The sequence below is a fragment of the Telopea speciosissima genome, chromosome 6, assembly GCF_018873765.1.
Source record: "Telopea speciosissima isolate NSW1024214 ecotype Mountain lineage chromosome 6, Tspe_v1, whole genome shotgun sequence".
NCBI classification, from domain to species: Eukaryota; Viridiplantae; Streptophyta; class Magnoliopsida; order Proteales; family Proteaceae; genus Telopea; species Telopea speciosissima.
The window spans coordinates 23,114,478-23,132,869 of record NC_057921.1 but is presented as its reverse complement, the minus strand read 5'-3'; the positions used below and the strand labels follow the sequence as shown (position 1 = coordinate 23,132,869).

The following is an 18,392-nucleotide window of genomic DNA, read 5'->3' as shown; positions in this document are numbered from 1 at the left end:
AATAAGAAAATAAGGAATTTAGTCGTGAAAAAGGAAAGAGAAAGGAGAGTTTGAGTTGAAAAAGGAAAGAGGGGCAAATCGTGAAAAGGGGGAGAGAGAGATAGAAATTCTGATCGAGTGGAAATAGGAATGAGTAGGAGAGACATAAATCATGTAAAGGGGAGAGAGAGAGAAACTGAATTCGTGAAAGAGGGAGAGAGATCGTGGAAAAGAGGAAGGAAGGAGATTGGTCCACCATTAGAGCACCTTCAAATTTTTTTGGGAATTCGACTTTCAGCAAACCTGTGAGTTAACATCTATTACCTTGTGCTTATTTTATATGAAAAATATTCTCCTCTCTTGATTCAAAAAATCTGATTTTTCAAGCATGTGTTTAAAAACTTTATTTGAGAAAACCATGTTGAAAATTTTATTGATTTAAAGGCATAATAGCATGAGATATAGTGAGAAGGACGTTATGGTAATATTCTTCACGATTATAGAAGCACGGCAACTCCTTGCGAGCTTATGGATGTATGGATGTTTTTTTATTTAATTGTGATTTGAGAAGATGAGCCTGTAGTACGGTACGGGGGCATATTTTTTGTCCTCACCTTTGGTGAATGAGCTACGCTTGTAGTACGGTACAAGGCAGATGATTGTGGTTACATTGATGTACATGTTCATGATTAAATTCGGATATCGTGGTTATGCTTTTGGCCAAGTGTAAGCATGGTGTTTGTACTTGATTATGTATATGTTATGTTGTTGTTTTTTTTGAAATTTGCTATAGGGATGAGTAACCTTAATTTTATGTATATATTTTTTCAACTCTGTTATGGTGCATGCTTTTTTTTTTAAATATTTGTATGAGATTTGGATGTTATCTCGTTAAGTTTCTTCCTGACGCTTACCCCTATCATGTTTTAGATGAGGAGACTATAGATATTGATCAGACCTTTGTGGAGAATCAAGAGGACGGAGCTTATAGTTGTGACGGAGACATTCTTTAGGATTGAATCTTCAAATTTATTTAAATTCTGTTTTAGACTTGAATTTTTAAGGATATGTAATTTTGATTAATTTGAGTTTTGAGACGATGTAATTAGTTAAATTTTCAGTACTATTGGAGACTTGAATTTAATCTTGTCGACTGAATGGATATGGATAGAGACTTCCACTGCAATTATGTTTGAAGTTACAGGATGACTTATAGTCGAGTTTACTCCGATTCACATTTCCCTAAGACGTATGATCTTGCGGACAGTTAACGACCAAACTCCTAGACGGATTTGGGGGCGTTACAAGGTTGGTCCAAGGTAGCGTATCTGCATCAATTCCCCCGGTGTTGAGAAAAACTTGCCCACGAGTTTTGTAGGATGGCATAAATAAAAGCTCACGAGCGGGGGCTGTAGGTTCCATGTCTGCAACTTGAAGAAAATCCAAAATATGAAGCTTTAAAGTGCATCCATGGCTGGAAAATCATGGGGAAGAATGAACTCATGATGTGGAATAGCTTTTACTACACTGGACTCCGTTGTTACTTGATCCAAGATCTGCTCATCTTCTGTTGCCACTATTGGTTGTTCTGGTTGAGGCTGTAGCACTGATGCTGCATCTTTTGGCTTGGAACAAACGTTGTCAACTAACCCATGAAGAATGAATGTCTGGGGCATGTGAAAAGGTTGTAGGGTGCACAGTTTCTATCACAATCAATGATGCCTTTTTGTTCTTCTAGCCATTCACGATCCAATTTCATAACATGCTGAGGAGAATCAAACACTTCACAATGCGCTCCATCGCAATAATAAAAAACAGAGAATTCGACGAATACATAATCCTCAGAATGAATAATGATCTGGTCATTCTTTGAGAGCATCTCAATCACAGATCGTGAGACAAAATTGTCGCTCTGCCTTTCATCAATAAACAGAGTAGCGAGTTTTCCGTTGGGCAACCATACTCTAAACTTGAACACAAAAGGGTCCATGGCCAGTTTGTAATTAAAGGAATCTTAAAGGGTTAAGAAGGCAGACCAAAGAAAGGATATGATGAATAATAAAATTAAAGACTAGGGATCTACTTGGAACAAAATAAAATTAAAGGGGAAAAGGTGATAAGAGAGAAAGACAGGGGTATTATGGGGAACGAAAAAAACAAAATAGGAAACATAAAGGAACCGTGAGAGGGAAGGGTAATTCTGGAACAAAGATAAAAGGACCTAAATAAACTAAAAGACTAAAGTGAGGGGTAATATGGGGAAAGTGGTTTTAAATGAAGGGATAATAACAGAATAAGGATAAACTAGAGGGGGCAGTTTAGGAAAATAAAAAGAGAAAGACACAAAAGGGGACTCGTGAGCATAGTTATCAAGGCATCGCCATGGCGTCCATGCTCCTTGGTCGCCTTGGACGCCTTGGGCGCCATGGCGGGCGCCTTGCCGCCATGGCGGTGTCGCCTTGAATTTTGCCCCTCTAAAACGCCATGGTCACTTTCCCACCTTGATAACTATGCTCGTGAGTGGGGTTACTGTGTTCGACTTGGGCAGGGAGAACCGGAGGAGTTTGGGTGCAAAGAAGGGTTCTTCCTCACGAGACTTTTGCGGAAAAAAATGGCTGAAGGACTTCGACAAGGAGAGGAACGATGCTTCATGACTTCGACGAAGGCTTTGATGACGACCTTCCAAAACCAGGTATGAGTTATGCTCTCTTCAATTCTCTGATTCTCGCTCTCTCTGTTTTTTTTTTTTTTTTTTCTTCAATCGGTGGAGCTGAAGGGTGGTTCTGTTAAGGGGAATCGGAAGAGAAAAGTCTGGGTTTCAATGGGCGGTGGGTTGGGGTTTGGGTTTCAGCGAGAGATGGGAGAGGTAAAGGGTTGCGCAGGAAGGGGTTGGGGTTTGGGTTTCAGTGAGAGATGGGAGAGGTAAAGGGTTACGGCGGGAGGGGGAGGAGATGGGGTTAGGGTCTTGATTCAACTGCTTTGTTTTTGTTTTTTTCACTGCTGTTGGTCACAGAACAGTAATGGAAAAGAGGCGATAAAGAAGAAGAATGAGATGAGAGAGATTGACAAGAGGGATGTAGGAGCTTTAGCTCAATACCAAATTGGAGAAGGGCCGGTTAGGAGAAGATGGAAGCCTGGAAGAAATCAGAATTGCAGGGGAGAGAAGGAACAAACACAAATAAGCCACGCAGGCTCTTCACAAACACAAACTCAATTCATCTTTTCAATCTACTTCAATTGTTGGTTACACATGTATTTATAAAACCCCAAAAAATAAAGACACCTAATTACTTACTAATACTTAGACTAACTAAAATAGAAACTCAATAAAACTCAAATTGGAATTTTCCCTATAAGTCTAATAGCTACCCCAAAATAAAAGATTACATATCTTTCCCAAATAAACTAAATTGTAAATATCCTACTGAACCACAACATGGTTGGGGCCCGGTTCATCTTTGTTTAGATACACAACTGGGTTTGGGTTGGTCCAAGGTAGTGTATCTACATCAATATGTCTTCCATCTGCTGGAAAATATCAGGCTTCTAGAGAGTAATGGGAAAATTCAATTCACCCCTTCTTTCTTCTTTCCTCAAAAAGTTCATCCGAGAACTTTTGATCAGGCAAGTCTGCCAGAAGCAGACCAAGATCAAATAGTTTATAAAAACCACTCCATTCAGTGTCCTCAAAGTCTCGTCGCCTTATCCCTACCTCAAAATGATTGGTATTTTGTCAAAGGAGATCTTAATTGTATGAAATAATTTTTAATGGAAAGCACGTGGGTATATCTCAAAGGCATGGTTCAAAACTGTCAACAGGCAACTTCCTATCATCAAGAATTTTCCCAAGCTGAGCAACCTTGCTCATTATGATGAAAACTTCAATATCGCAAGCTAATGATCTACAGGGATTGGGGGGGGAGATACTTATCAACAAATACTTGAAAGCAGAAACATTAGCCAAATCCATGTTGGTTGCACTTTCTTTTCTTCTGCCATTTATATGAAAGGAATCTCTGAAGTATAAATGAAAAAGAATACAGTTCCATAATGGAAATAAACATATTTAACCACAGCTGCCAGCCTGCTAAATTCCACAGTAAATCCCAATGCTGATGATTTGTATTGACAAGCCTCCATTGCAAGAATACATTCTGCTAGGAAACAAGATTGTATAACTCTTTACAAAGATAAGCAGCAAAACAACTATATCTCCCACCAAGTCTCACTTGTCACTACTACTAGTCAGCATTTGCATCTGCACCCCTAATAAACAAGGTAGATCCGTTTCAATCATCAAAGAAGAATAAGAGAAACTCTGTCAAAATATAAAACCCATACAAAGGACTCACTCCATTTACTTGGACTACTAAAATAAACCCCATTATTAATGCACAATTATAGTCTCATCGAACCACAATAATTCCACAAACACCAGTGCATGGAACTAACCAAACCACAATAATCAAAGGTCCACCAGTCATGCCTTCTCCCGAATTGAAAAGGAGTTCTTCCATGCCTCGCAAAGACTCATCCAAAATCCCTAGGGGAATCCACGCTAAAGCACATCAACTACTCTACCTCAACAGTGATCCTGCATGTCCCGTTGCAGTATTAACCTTGGAGAACATTGGGGGTGATAAAAAGAAATCAACTTCTTCCGTAGTATAAACCCTTGAAGCAGAGACCAAGTTTCAGCATGCGGGTAAGTCAACAGTGGAACTACAATGAATCAAGACCAACTCAACCAATACTTATCAATGAATGTTGCTACATCCGGTAAAATTTGTTATGCCAATGGTGCATTAATACATTAGAAGACTGATACAATTTTAGATAACTCGAAAGTGAATAGCTTTAAGTTCGCGCATATCTCAGAAGGCCTCAAGCGCGATAAACCATCAATTAAAAAATACATGTTAAATTACAGACAAGAAATAATTGCGGAATCCAAATCGATGAGGTAAAAATAAGAAATATATTTGCAGAAAACAAACCGAATTTCTCAAAAACTGCTACTACAAGATCATTGGACCTTTGGCTGACAGAATACTAATCAAACCAAAGCAATAAAACACAGAAAATCAAACGAAATTCTGGAGATATATTGTTGTGGAGGGAGGGGGAAGAACTCACTTGTCTGTACGAGAGGGCGATTGGTGAAGTAGTTGCAGATGAAATGGCGGGTCTCGATCTCAACCTTGATGATGAATTGAATGCACCTTGGACGAAACGCTTGAGGATGGCGTTCCTCATTTTTGTGCCGGGGATGATTTAGGGAACACGATAAGCTCTGCACAAAGCGAGGACGACTAACCACTGCTCGCACAGCAAAGACACCTGCCTCGGATTTTTTTCCTCTAAGGTTCCCTCACCCACACGGTTGTGAGGTTCTCTTTAGGGATGTTCGACACATGTCAGAGAAAAATCCAACGGCACGATGGTGATTCCCAAATAACGAGAGACTCTCTTTCTCCTCTCTCCACCCTCTTCTCTCTCCTCCCTCCACGTTTGCTGCAACTCTCGCGTCTCACTCCTCTCTCTACTCTCCTCTCTCGTCTCTCGTGTCTCTCTCTGCTCTTCCTGTTCGTTTTTCAAGATTACCTCATTTCTGGTTCTGTTTCGACTTTCAACTTCAATCAATCGGTAATTTATCTTTGTGCTCTTTTTCTCTGTATTTTTTTGTTCGTTTTTTTATACTCTCTTTTTGGTTTGTGTTCATGTATGTCTAGTCTACCTTTTGAAATGGGTAGAAGTGTAGAATGGTTTCAGAATTTTTCTTCTGCTCTGCTCTTCTGCTTCTTTGTTGAGGAGAGTGGAGAGTTGAGAGAGGAGAGAGACGAGAGAGAGGAGACATGAGAGCTGCAACAAACATGGAGAGAGAAGAGAGAAGAGAGTGGTTTTGAGGATAGAGTGGAGAGAGGAAAGAGGAGAGAGAAGAGAGTGGTTTTGATGAAAGAGTGAAGAGAGGAGAGAGAGAGAGTCACTCGTTGTTTGGGAATCACCATCGTGCCGTTGGATTTCTCTCTGACACGTATCGAACATCCCTAAAGAGAACCTCACAACTGTATGGATGAGGGAACCTTAGAGGAAAAAAATCCTATCACCAAAAAGCAGTCATGTTCTGAATCCTATGCAGTTACTGTACGGTGCAATGCTGCATCATGCGGCGGTGATGCCATGTGCACCATGTGGGGTCCGCTGTTCCACATGGCCTCTGCTGTGCCGCACGATGCAATACTGCACCGTACAGTAACAGGAGAGGATAACAATTCGTCTAGTTCTGCCCATAGTGGCTCAAAGATATCACTCTTTTTTTTTCTTTTTCTTTTTTTGACACATAAGATATCACTCCGTTGTGGCCCTCTACTCAAAGAAAAGAAGGTAAATTACGTGACACCCCTGAAAATGAAACGATCCTCAAGTCACCCACTCTTATTTGAAATACTGGCCAGTCCCCATGTATTAGAATCATGGTTCATAAACTCGACCGAAACCTGTCAAAATCGTCGTGTTGTCTCGGTTTCGACAGGTTCCGAGACAAGTTGGACTTGAACTTTTAAAGATCCCTTAACTCGCACTGGTTTCGACCGAAACCGACGGTTTTGGTCGAAACCAAGGCATATTGATATGCTTTTTCCTTGGTTTTAGCAATACACAGACCAAGCATCTTTACTTTTAAGTGCAAAACCGTATTACACTTTGTTATTTTTCTTTTTCCCATTCAAACCAACGACAGCCTTATCTTCTTCTCCTATCTTCTTCTCATATTCGAGAGCGTCGAATCAGCATCACATGGTGGGTATGGACCGTATGGGGGTGGATATGCTGGTGGAACATCTTTTGAGAGCACTGCTACATATGGATTTGGGGATGGGTTAGGTGTTGAGTCATCTCTTGGCGACAATATCTTCGGGTATCCATCCGAGCCATGTGTGCCAGCTCCACCTTCTTACAATCTCGGTGAGCCCTTCCCTAGATTGGGATATCTTGGACAAGTTGATGATGGGGCTTATCATTGGGCAGTAATGGACTATCAGATCAATTGATCCCATAACATGTTATGGGATATGTATGTTGTGCATTCGGAGGAACGACTTCGGAATCTTCAGTGGTATGCTGCTCGTGGATTAGACCCACCAAGAAACTCCGCATGAATTGAAGAGGGACATCTTAATGTGTTATTTGGATTAAATGTATGGTTCAAGTACTTTATAATTATGTGAACTAAGTATTTATAATACCACTTTAGTGTCTGTATCAGCGCGTATGTTAGTAAACTTGGGTCAATAATCACAAGTACCATTTTTAGTGATTTTTTTGGTGAATGTAATTCATGGATTGTGTTTAAAATGTGAAAAAATAGGCAACCTGTAAAAGATCAGACCTAAAAAAACCTTGTTTTGGGGTCGAAACCTTGGTTTCCCCATCAATGGGAAAAAATCCCAGGTTTCGATCGAGATATGGTCAAAACCGAGATGAACTCGATTTTTGGCTGGCCGAAACCCGAGTTTTAGAACCTTGATTAGAATACAATAAATTACACGTCAATCCTTGATTTTCAAACAAAACTCAGATCACCCTCTGATTTTTGAAAATACTCAAATCACCCTCTGGTTTAGAACCCAATATAACAAATTAGTTCTTACCGTTAGCTTTATGTTGTTAAGTGATGATGTCAGTCAGTTAAATAAATTTAAATCCCTAAACTACCCTTGACCAATGTTGAAGATGAAGGAAGGGTAATATTGCAAATTTAATTCTAATGTTTTAAAACAAGGGTAAAATAATCCTTTCACACCAATAACTAACAGCAAACTAACATTGTTACTATAGAGGGGTAATTTGAGTTTTTTCAAAAACCAGGGGTGATTTGAGTGTCATTTAAAACCAAGGGGGTGACGTGTAATTTACCCATATTACAACTTAGTCCCTACTATTAGTTTGATGTTGTTAACTTATGATGTCAGCAAGTTAAATATTTTTAAATCCCTAACTACCCTTGACCAGTGTAGAGTTGCTTTTTTACTCTTGGATCTAAAAAACTAACATGTACAATATGTGAGGTCTTACTTTTTTTTTTGGGGTGAATTATGAAACACCCCCTAAAAATGAAACGAATCTCAAGTCACCCCCTCTTATTTGAAAATACTCAGAACACCCCCTGCTTTAGAGCCCTATATTACAAATGTGAACTTATGAAGTCAACTAGTTAAGATTTTTAAAAACCCTAAACTACCCTTGACCAGTGTATAGTTACTATTTTGCCCTTGAAATCTAAAAACCCCAAATTCGACCCTGATCCTCTTCCTTCTTCACACCACTCTCTTTCTAACTGACCTACAACTCCAAACTGAAGCAGAAATTTGTCGGAGAGGAGAAAGACAATAAATTTCCAAGATTTCTTGCCAAGATACACATGAAAACCATAGAAGATTCTACTTTCATTCACTTCTTATTCTTCAACCTTCGTTCTTCTTCAACCTTCGTCTTCAATTTCTGACAGAGAAGCAACTCGGCCAGAAAGTGGGAAGCATCTCGGCCACCAGAGTACGGAGAAGGTTCTTCTTGAACCCTTGTCTTCAATTTCCCCATCCTTTTGTTCCACACTATTATATAGTGCTCATAATTTTGGGGTTTTTTATCACAAGAACCAAAACCCTAACCTGTAACCAACTTCCCAGACGATCATAGGTAACCTTCAATAACAATAGGGTTATTCATATTACATATTAATCCTATGCAATGCCCATATGTTCCCCTATGTTCTATGCTCTGATTATCCAAATTAATTTGCAAAGCATTCTATGAGAAAATATTGTCCTATTTGTTCCATTGTTATAATCCCCTTTGTTAGATGGTTTTCCGAATAATGATGAGGTGTCCTTCAGGTGGTTCTATTTTGAGTTTTAGTACTCTGATATTCAGTTTATAGAACATAATAATGAGTTACTAACTATATTTTATGTATTAGACTTCTGGATGAAATTGAGGATGCATACATGCGTGGGTTTTGATGGACTAACCCTACGATAGTTGCCATTAGATATGTGATTCTGGGGACCAAATTTGACATGGCACTTCCTATTGATGATGAGACCAGATAAAAACCTTCAAAATAGATTTCTGATTGATTGCTACACTGTAACATATGATGTATTTGCACCTTTTTTTTTTTTGGGGGTAAAAGATAGTCTATTTAGAAACTCGTGCTAAGCTCATGCGAGAAGTATTACAAAACTCCTCAATGCATGGATCGGAGTGTGGCCATATTGTCGAACACGAAATAGACAGGGCCTTCCTGGCTAGGAAATCTGCTAAAACATTAGCATTCCTAGGAATATAACTAAAGGAACATGTCCTAAAACATGGAGCTAGCTGAAGGATATCCTTGACAATCGGGTCGATTGTAAGTGTGGCCGGACGAGAAGGGTGAAGGATGTAACCTATAACCCTTTCAGCGTCTGATTCCACCAGAATATCATCCTATTCCTTCGAGGAGACCATGTCTGATTGCCAAAGCTTCACCCATTTCCACCTCATCAAAGTCTTCGATGATAGACTTAGCTAAGAGAATCTTCCCTTGGGTATCTCTGATTATAAAACCCACCCCTCCTTTCTTCTTGTCCTTTATTAGAGATGCGTCACAATTTAACTTCAGGGTTCCTGGAGGCAGAGGTAGCCAGACTTGTTGGGTTCCATTAGCTTGCGGTTTCTGGGTTGGATTCCCAAAGTTGTGGGCTTTAGCAAATTGGCTTTGACCGAGTTGGGCCGAAATAATAACCTGTTTTAGGCTCCACTTCTTACCACCAAACACCAAGTCATTGCGAGCCTTCCACAGACCCCACAAGAGGAAGTTGCATAGGCTCAGGAACCGTTTCCTCTCCCCCTTAGTAGGATGGGTCATCTTACTCAGGCTGTCGATCCAATCTCCAAGGGAAGAGTGGCTGGCCGTTGGAAACCTGAAGGAAAGCACCGACCCAAACCACACTGCCTGGGCGAAAGGGCAATGCAGCAAGATGTGTTCAGTTGACTCTAAAGCAGCGCTACAATGAGGGCAACAGGGATCGATAGGGACTTTGTAAAGATAGAGACCTTCTCTAGAGGGCAAACAAGAGGAGCATGCTCGCCAGATGAAGCTCCTGATTTTCGGAAGGGTAGGTAAGCTCCAAATGGCTCGCCACGTTTGAGAAGGGGTGTTCTCCCAAGTATTGATCTGTGGTGAAACCTGTGCTGGTTGTCCATGAGTTTGGAGGTTACAAGACAAGTGGTATGCTGATTTGACGGAGAAAACACCCGTTTTTTATCCTCCCCAAACCAAAGTATCTTCGGCTTCAAAGTTGGATAGCTTAATCTTCATGATAGCGCACTTCTCCTCCTGCGAAAATAGTGAGTTAAGCACATCAGCTTTCCACAGTCTATTCTCCCCATCGATGAGGTCGGCAACCCACTAGTATTGACAGGGATTGGGAACAGTGCTCTGAATCCTGAAGCTTGGCATGGATGGGATCCACTTATCCCTCCAGATATGCACCTTGGAATCGTTCCCAATCTTCCACAGTAAGCCCTCCACTAAAACCTTCTGAACTTCTATGATGCTCCTCCAGGCTCATGATGGGCTGTTGCCAAGCTGAGCCTCCAGGAAATCACAGTGAGGGAAGTAGATACTCTTCATAAACTGAGCCCAAGTGGATCCTGGATCTGAATAAAGCCTCCAAGCTACTTTTGAAAGGAGGGCTTTGTTATGTGTCCATTGGTCTCTCAGGCCAAGCTCTCCCCGCTCCTTAGAAGAACATAATCTCTTCCAGCTCATCCAGTGGATTTTGGGCTCATCCACAGTTCCTCCCCACAAAAAATGGGTGGCTTCCTTCCTTATAGAGTTATGGATGGACATTGGGATCTTAAAGTGAGAAGAGGCGAAGTTTGTGATTGGGAGGGCAGCAGACTTTAATAGGATCTCCTTGCCGGCATGGGTCAAGAACTTCTGAGACCACCCATGAAGTTTCCCACTTAGCTTGTCACTCAACGAATGGAATAATTCAGCCTTACTAACTCCAAATTCAGTTGGTAAACCTAAGTATTTACCTGGCCCATCCCCATATGGAAGTTTAAGAACTCTGCTAAGCCATCTCTTATGTTTCTGAGCTGTATTGGGACTGAAACACATACTTGATTTTTGACAGTTTAGTCCTTACCCACTAGCACGGTAGTAGAGATCCACACATTCCTTAAGGTTGCAGAGCTCCTCTAGCTTGACCTCCAAGAAGAGCAAGTAGTCATCGGTAAATAGTAAATGTGTCACTGGTTTGGCTTGGTTTCTAACTCTGACACCGTGAATGAGACCCTTCTCCTCAGCCCCATGAATAACACTGGAGAGGGCCTGAGAACAAATGATAAAGAGAGCTGGGGATAGGGGGTCTCCTTGACGTATTCCTCTGGAAGGGCACACTGCACATCGGATAGCCCCATTGATTAGGATAGAGTACTTGACTGAGGTAACTGTACCCATGATGAGAGAGGTCACCTTGTCACTGAAACCCATTTTGGGGAGGATCTGCCAAATAAACTCCCACTCCATTATGTCGTAGGCCCTCTTTATATCCAGTTTAATGGCCACCAATCTCTTCTTTCCCTTTCTTTTCTTCTTAATGTAATGGAAGGATTCGTGAGCCATAAATATGTTATCCGAGGTTACCCTCCCTAGGATGAACACTGACTGGTAAGGGGATATGATATTTGGTAAGATTGTATGCAACCTCATAGCCAGAACTTTAGAAATGACCTTTGCTGCCACCGTGCACAGGCTAATTGGGCTGTAGTGATCGATGGATTCAGGACAAGCAATTTTGGGGATCAGACATATGAAGGTGTCGTTGGCCTGATGAGGGATGATACCTATGGAGAAAAACTCATTGACAAAGGATAGAAGATCCACATGGGTTAGATCCCAGAAAGATTGAAAGAAAATGGGGGGGAAACCGTCGACACTTGGAGCCTTTAGCGGGCCCATATCGAAGAGTGCATCCTTGATCTCATCGAGCTGAGGGGAAGCAGCAATCCTGGTATTGTCCTCAGTTGAAATACAGTGTTGGACGCATTGGAGAACCGTTGCAAGAGCCTCTGCATCCACCCCTTCAGATTTGAAAATGTCTTGATAATGGTTGTGGACTTCTTGATACACCTGATTTTCCGAAGTAGTCTACGAACCGGACTAGAGTTTCAATTTAACGATGTGATTCTGTTGACGCCTTATAATAGTAGTCGCGTGAAAGAAGGTAGTATTCATATCACCACTGGTTAACCAGGAGACACGAGATTTTTGTAACCACCGGTCTTCTTCGCATTGAAGCGCCAAGGCCAGAGCATGAGAGATTTTGTTCTCCTTGGCTTGGGTTGCAGAGGAGCTTTCCATCATAAACACAATGATTTGAGCCATTAAACACAATGTATTTGCACCTTTATTCATCATAAACACAATGATTTGAGCTATTAGGGTATAGATGAATCACCATGCACAAACAGTATGGCCAACATCCAAGCCAATATGTCTGTGCAATTTTGATTGCCCATAGTATTATTGCAGACTAAGGCTTTCAACTAGTAAGGACTATCCTATGGTAGATTGATCTTATTAGACTCTAAGCTTGAAATAACATGCACTCAGATAGGCTTACCATTTTTGAAATAATTTAGTTATTCCTTTCCTTCCCACAAGGCCCACCAACCATTTCAACTATTATTCTTGATAAGATATGGGAACCAAGTTTAGAAAGCTCTCATGACCTCCAAGATAATCCCAAGTAAGATCATAGGAATGATCAAAGCCCAATAAGGAGTTATATTATTGATCCAAGCCTGCTATTCTTTGCAACCTGAGATCCAACAAAGCTGCAGTTCTGGGGATCTATTCTCCTGTCCAAAACCTCCACTTGATCACTCGGGATCCAGATATGAGGCCTGCTGATTGTAATTTCAGAGACCTCCATAATAGACCTGAGGTGCATGTTTTATGGGAAATAGTTTTGTGATTAGGGTCTGTTGTTCTCTGCATGCATTTTAAAGCTTCAAAAATTTTGAGGATCTAACTCTTTTATTTATTTCTCAAGGCATTAAAGACTCAGAACTGGTGTGCTATGCTACATATTCAAGACTTTTGAGTGTTAATTTACAGGAGCTACTTGTGTAGAGAAGAGGATATAGGATTATGGGGAACTCTAGAGAGTAACGGAGTGATTGTCTACACCGCCTATCTAAAAGGGTACCATACCATTTGCATCTTACCAAAATACTAAAACGAGGTTATATGCATTAGTCTTTTTTTTTTTTTAATCTCATTTGAATATAGACCCTATTTTGTATATACCATTGCAGGGTTGCCTTTCAAAGATACATAAAGTAATGGGTTTGAGGATACCAGTATTTTACTACTTCAATGGGCAAACAACTGAGAGATGGATAGACCCAGACAGGTATGGGTATTTGGATGTAGTGTTTGATATTTACAATTCATTGATTAGGGATGAGGCCCCTGTGGGGCATACGGTATATTTTAGTGTGAGGTAGGTGTATATTACCAGATCAAGCTCAAAGTCTCTGATACAAGTAATGTGTTTACATAAGAAAGCAAAGAAGATGTGTTTATTTGTGCATGAATTACAAGTGCATGAGTCTGTGGTTGATGGGAACACAATTAATGGCTTCCCTAGTTTATTGGTTCCCAGATTATGAACCAAGGATTGGGACAAGTAGGTTTGGAAAGCAACCTATGAGAAGAGGGGATATTTCTATTAATTTTGTTGGAAGGGCATCCAGTAGTGCTACTGGAACTTGCAGGAATGCCACTACTCGTGTAAATAATAGGAGTGAATTTACTGGGTTAAGAATGTCCAGTAATATGGATGCAAATACTAGTGGAAGAGGTAGCACTTCAGGTGGTGCTAGTGCTAACATTAGTTGGCAGATTATGAAAATAAAGGGAATGAAGAAGACAACAGAGGAAGTGATAATCCAAATGAAGAAGATTATGGAAATTAATGGAATGAAGAAGAAATCAGAGGAAGTGTTAATCAAAATCAAGAAGTTTATGGAAATCAAGGGAATAGAAGATTATGGAAATCAAGCAGATGATGAAAGTGACAAGGAACTAGAAGATGACTTTGATAGGGAACTCAATGCCACACCAGAGGAAGAGGAAGGGGGGGGGAGGCAGATGGAAATTATGAAGTGGAAGAAGAAGATTTTGACATGGATGAAGAAAACTTATTAGAATATGATTCTGATGAATATCATGGTCAATTTGACAAAGAGTTTGATGTAAATAATGATGTGGATTGACTTTGGCTTGGAATCATTATTTACTGATGTGCACAACACTTCAGGGCTGCACTTGGTGAGTATGCTATCAGAAGGGGTTTTGATATATTGAAAACCAAAAATGAGAAGGACAGGGTAACATCCACATGTGATGGAGATGGTTGCCTATGGAGGGTTCATGCATCAGTTCTTGCAAATAAAAGAACTTTTATAATCAAGACACTCAACTCACAACATACCTGTAAAAGAGTTGGAAAAAACAGTAATGCTACTGAAAAATGGATTGCTCAGAAGCTTTAATCCAGGTTGAGGACAAACCTTGATATGAGGGTTAAGAACATGGTAGATGTGATTAGAGAGTTGTATAGCATAAAAGTAGGTCGGATGCAATGCCATAGGGTACGGTTGATTGTGAAGGGAGAGAGTGAGCTAATGCGTAAGAACGAATATGCAAAATTACCCATGTATGAGAATATTTTGAGAGATAGGAATCCTGGTACTATATTTGTACTCAAACCCTATGAGAGACATGACTTGATGCATGCAAGAAAGGTTTTATTGATGGTTGTAGACCTTTTATACGTCTAGATGGTTGTTATCTAAAGGGCAGATATGGAGGAATACTATAATCAACAATTTCAATGGATGAGAACAATGGGTTGTTTCCCATTGAATACAATATAGTTGAAGTGGAGAATAAAAATAGTTGGAGGTGGTTCCTATACAACTTAGAAGAAGTGTTGAGGAAAACACCTTATACACTCCAAGCCATGTTTTGATGATAACAAATAATGCCTCTCTTATACTAACATTTGTTTAAGATGTTTAGATGAGAGTGTAGCACCAAATGAGGGGGAGCGTACATAGGAGCGTACATAAGAGCGTACACAAGAACAAACACAAGAACATATATAAATACATACAAGATTAATGCTCAAGATGATTCCAAAGAGATGGAAGTCAATGAGTCAAACTTGAAGACTAAAGAAGCCTGTTGAAGATTGAAGACTTTTGAAGATTTTGTAATTATGTACTTGGATATTTAAGACACAAATGATGTAATGCACGCACACACGCATACATCCATGTAGAATGTCCTTAGGAGGTGAATTGACCCCTTAGACATGTGACCATTTGGGTTTAAAACCCCCCAAACCAAACTCTTAATGGAATTGGACTAATTTCCACTGAAATTGCCCAATCCGGCATATCGGTTCCTGATCTGGCGTACTGGATTAATGGGAATCTTAGGAAAATCGTCACAGTAGCCCTCCGGAGTACGCTGGATCATGATCCAGTGTACCAGATCCTTTTGGCTTGTGTTTTACCCTGATCCGGCATACCGGATCAGTGTATTACTGTTAAAATCTGACCGTTATTCGTCTAAATACTGGATCGGAATCCAGCATACCGGATTTTATATAGCTGTTGGAATCCGATCTTAATCTAGATTCCTAATTAATTTAAGCCATCTAGCCTATAAATACCCACTTGTTTAAGGCTCTAAACACCACTACTAATCACAATCAAGAGCCTCCAAGAACAAGTCACTCTCAAGTGAGAATTCAAGCACCAATCCAAGGCATTCAATCTCACTTAGCTCCCTTCATTCATATTTGCATTAAAGCTTATAGTTTGAAAGGTAACACATCTTTACTAAGGTTTGAGGTAATTCTAAACCCCTTAGTACCATTTTTACTTTATATAAGTAGATTGAGTTCTCTTGCTCGGAATCAAGAGTAGGTTGAGTCCTCTTGCTCATTAACTCAAGATTAGTTGTCGTTGAGTCTTCTTGCTCGCTTCTCAAGAGTTGTACGAGTCCTCTTGCTCTTACTCAAGATTTGATATAGTGAAATTCCCTCTAAGGTGAGAGGAGTGGACGTAGGCAAGTATTGGCCGAACCACTATAAATCTCTTGTGTCACTATTTGATTTATTGCTAGTTTATTGCTTGTCTTTACTTGGTTATTTTCGCATATTTTATTTATTTTCCTATCTTCACCTATTCACCCCTCCTCTAGGTGAATTCACAAGAAGCACTTCGCTTGGACCATAATGCAATTGGCTTGACATTTATGTCAGATAAATAAAAGGTAATAATTCAAAAAGTTACTTTTACTTTTATATATCCAGTTTACAATATCTGTTAATATGATACCATCCTAATATTGTATCTAAATTTTGCTATAGGGCCTACAAGATGCAATTGTTGAAGTCTTTCCCTATGCCAACCATAGGAATTTGTTACAAACACATCTACAACAATTTCAAGGAAAGATTTCCTAGTCTATGGTTGAAGACCCAGTTTTGGGCTACAGCCAAAGCACCAAATGAGTTTTTTTTTTCAGAAAGCAATGAAGAAGATATAATTAGCTGACAAGGATGCATATGACTGACTGATGAGGAGTCACCCTTTTACTTAGAGCAGGCATGCATTTGATTTCTCCTGTAAGAGTGATCACATAACCAATAGCATGATAGAGTCCTTCAATCAATAGATAAAAGATGTGAGGAGCAAGCCAATTCTAATCTTAGTCGACGAGATTAGGGTGAAATTGATGAGAAGGTTTTACAAGAGGTATTCACAGGCATTGCCCATGGAGGGGAAGGCGACACCTGCCATTAAGAAGAGACTCAAGTTAGTTAACAAAGAAGCCAAAAACTGTAAGACTATTTAAGCTTCAGATTATGAATCTGAACTGTTAGAAGGGTTTACTAAATTTGAAGTGAATTTAGTAAACAAGACTAGTTCTTATAGAGTTTGGGAAGTCCCTTGTAAACATGTAGCAGTATGTGTTACATATAAAAGAGAAAAAATTGATGCATATTGTGACCCATTTTATTCTGTTGAGAGATACAGATTGGCACACAGACAGGTTATTCACCCATTTTCTAGTTTAGAGGAACTGGAAGTTTTGATGATGCAACCTCCACCCTTGAAGAGATAACCAGGTAGACCACGGAAAAATAGGAGGAGGGAAGAAGGTAAATCAGACCCTTCAGATTTTAGAAGGAGGACTAATACTGTTAGGTATGATGTATGCAAGTAGGTGGGGCATAATAGTTTCAACACAACAACTTTTAAATAACTTAATATAACTTCATTATATTATATTATTTCTTTTTTTTACTGATGAACTTATATTGTGTGGAGAAAGAGAATTGATGACACAAGTGGCTCCCAGAGTCAACTTACCACACAGGAATTGAAAAGAGCATATAGAGTTGTGAAGCAATCAAGGAGAATGGAAAGGAGAGGTGCAGCAGTTGCTGGTGTGAGAGGAGCAGGAGCAGCAAGTGGCACAGGATCAGGAGATGCAAGTGGAATAGGACCAGGAATAGGAGCAACAAGTGGCAGAGGAACAAGAGTAGTAAGTGGCAGAGAAGCAGTAGGTGTTGGTGGCAAAGGGGCAATGGGTGTTGGTAACAGAGAGGCAACAAGTGCTGGGGGAAAAGGACCAGCAGGTGCTGGTGGCAGAGGACCATCAAGAACAAGTGCAAAGGAGCAACAGGTGCTGGTGGAAGAGGATCAGCAAGAGCAAGTGGCAGAGGAGCAGGAGCAGTAAGAGGTGGTGGCAGAGGTGCATCAGTTGTTGCTAGCAGAGGACTAGCTAGACTTTGTGGGAGAGGTGTAGCAGTTGCTACTGGGAGAGGACCAAGACCTGGTGGCAGAGGCGCAGGAGAAAGTTGAAACCCTTGGATGATTTAGGAGCAACAGTTTCAGCTTTGATAAATTATGAATTGTTTTTTAGAATATGTATTAAGTTGATTTGGTTAGTGAGATATGAATGTACTTGTGTTTGGCAGTATTGAATGGACAAGAGTATGGTTTGAAGACAATGTAATGAATATTGGGTTTGAATTGAGGTTGGAAGTATTCAGATTTCAATGGGAATGATTTCTAAATCTTGATGTGTTTTTCTTTACTTTACTATTGTTATGTTGTTCTCTAAGAGAAAATGGAAACCAGAATTTTCTGTCCTTTTCATGAGTCATTAGTTTGAAGTCATGACCTGTAAGAATTTTTCATGGTCTTCTAGTTCATCCATCTAACTTTGATAGACCTCTTTTCCCTAATTATTTTTGGGTCCAAGTTATCCT

At 40.1% G+C, this 18,392-nt stretch overlaps 3 protein-coding genes across 3 annotated transcripts in view; 1 reads left to right on the top strand and 2 right to left on the bottom strand.

Moving 5' to 3' along the window:
• LOC122664881 overlaps window positions 1-5,325 on the bottom strand; it is a 32,669-nt gene extending 27,344 nt beyond the window's left edge. Inside the window, exon 1 of the mRNA XM_043860904.1 lies at window positions 5,116-5,325. Coding sequence (XP_043716839.1) covers window positions 5,116-5,235 — 120 coding nt within the window. The 5' untranslated portion in view covers window positions 5,236-5,325. The remainder of the gene's footprint in view (window positions 1-5,115) is intronic.
• A 5,263-nt stretch (window positions 5,326-10,588) lies between these two features.
• On the bottom strand, window positions 10,589-11,146 carry LOC122665527 (uncharacterized mitochondrial protein AtMg00310-like). Its single transcript, XM_043861678.1, has one exon. The coding sequence runs from the start codon at window positions 11,144-11,146 to the stop codon at window positions 10,589-10,591; it is 558 nt and encodes a 185-aa protein (XP_043717613.1).
• Window positions 11,147-17,536: 6,390 nt separating this feature from the next.
• LOC122665526 (spidroin-1-like) lies at window positions 17,537-17,857 on the top strand. Its single transcript, XM_043861677.1, has one exon. The coding sequence runs from the start codon at window positions 17,537-17,539 to the stop codon at window positions 17,855-17,857; it is 321 nt and encodes a 106-aa protein (XP_043717612.1).
• The last annotated feature ends 535 nt before the right edge of the window (window positions 17,858-18,392 follow it).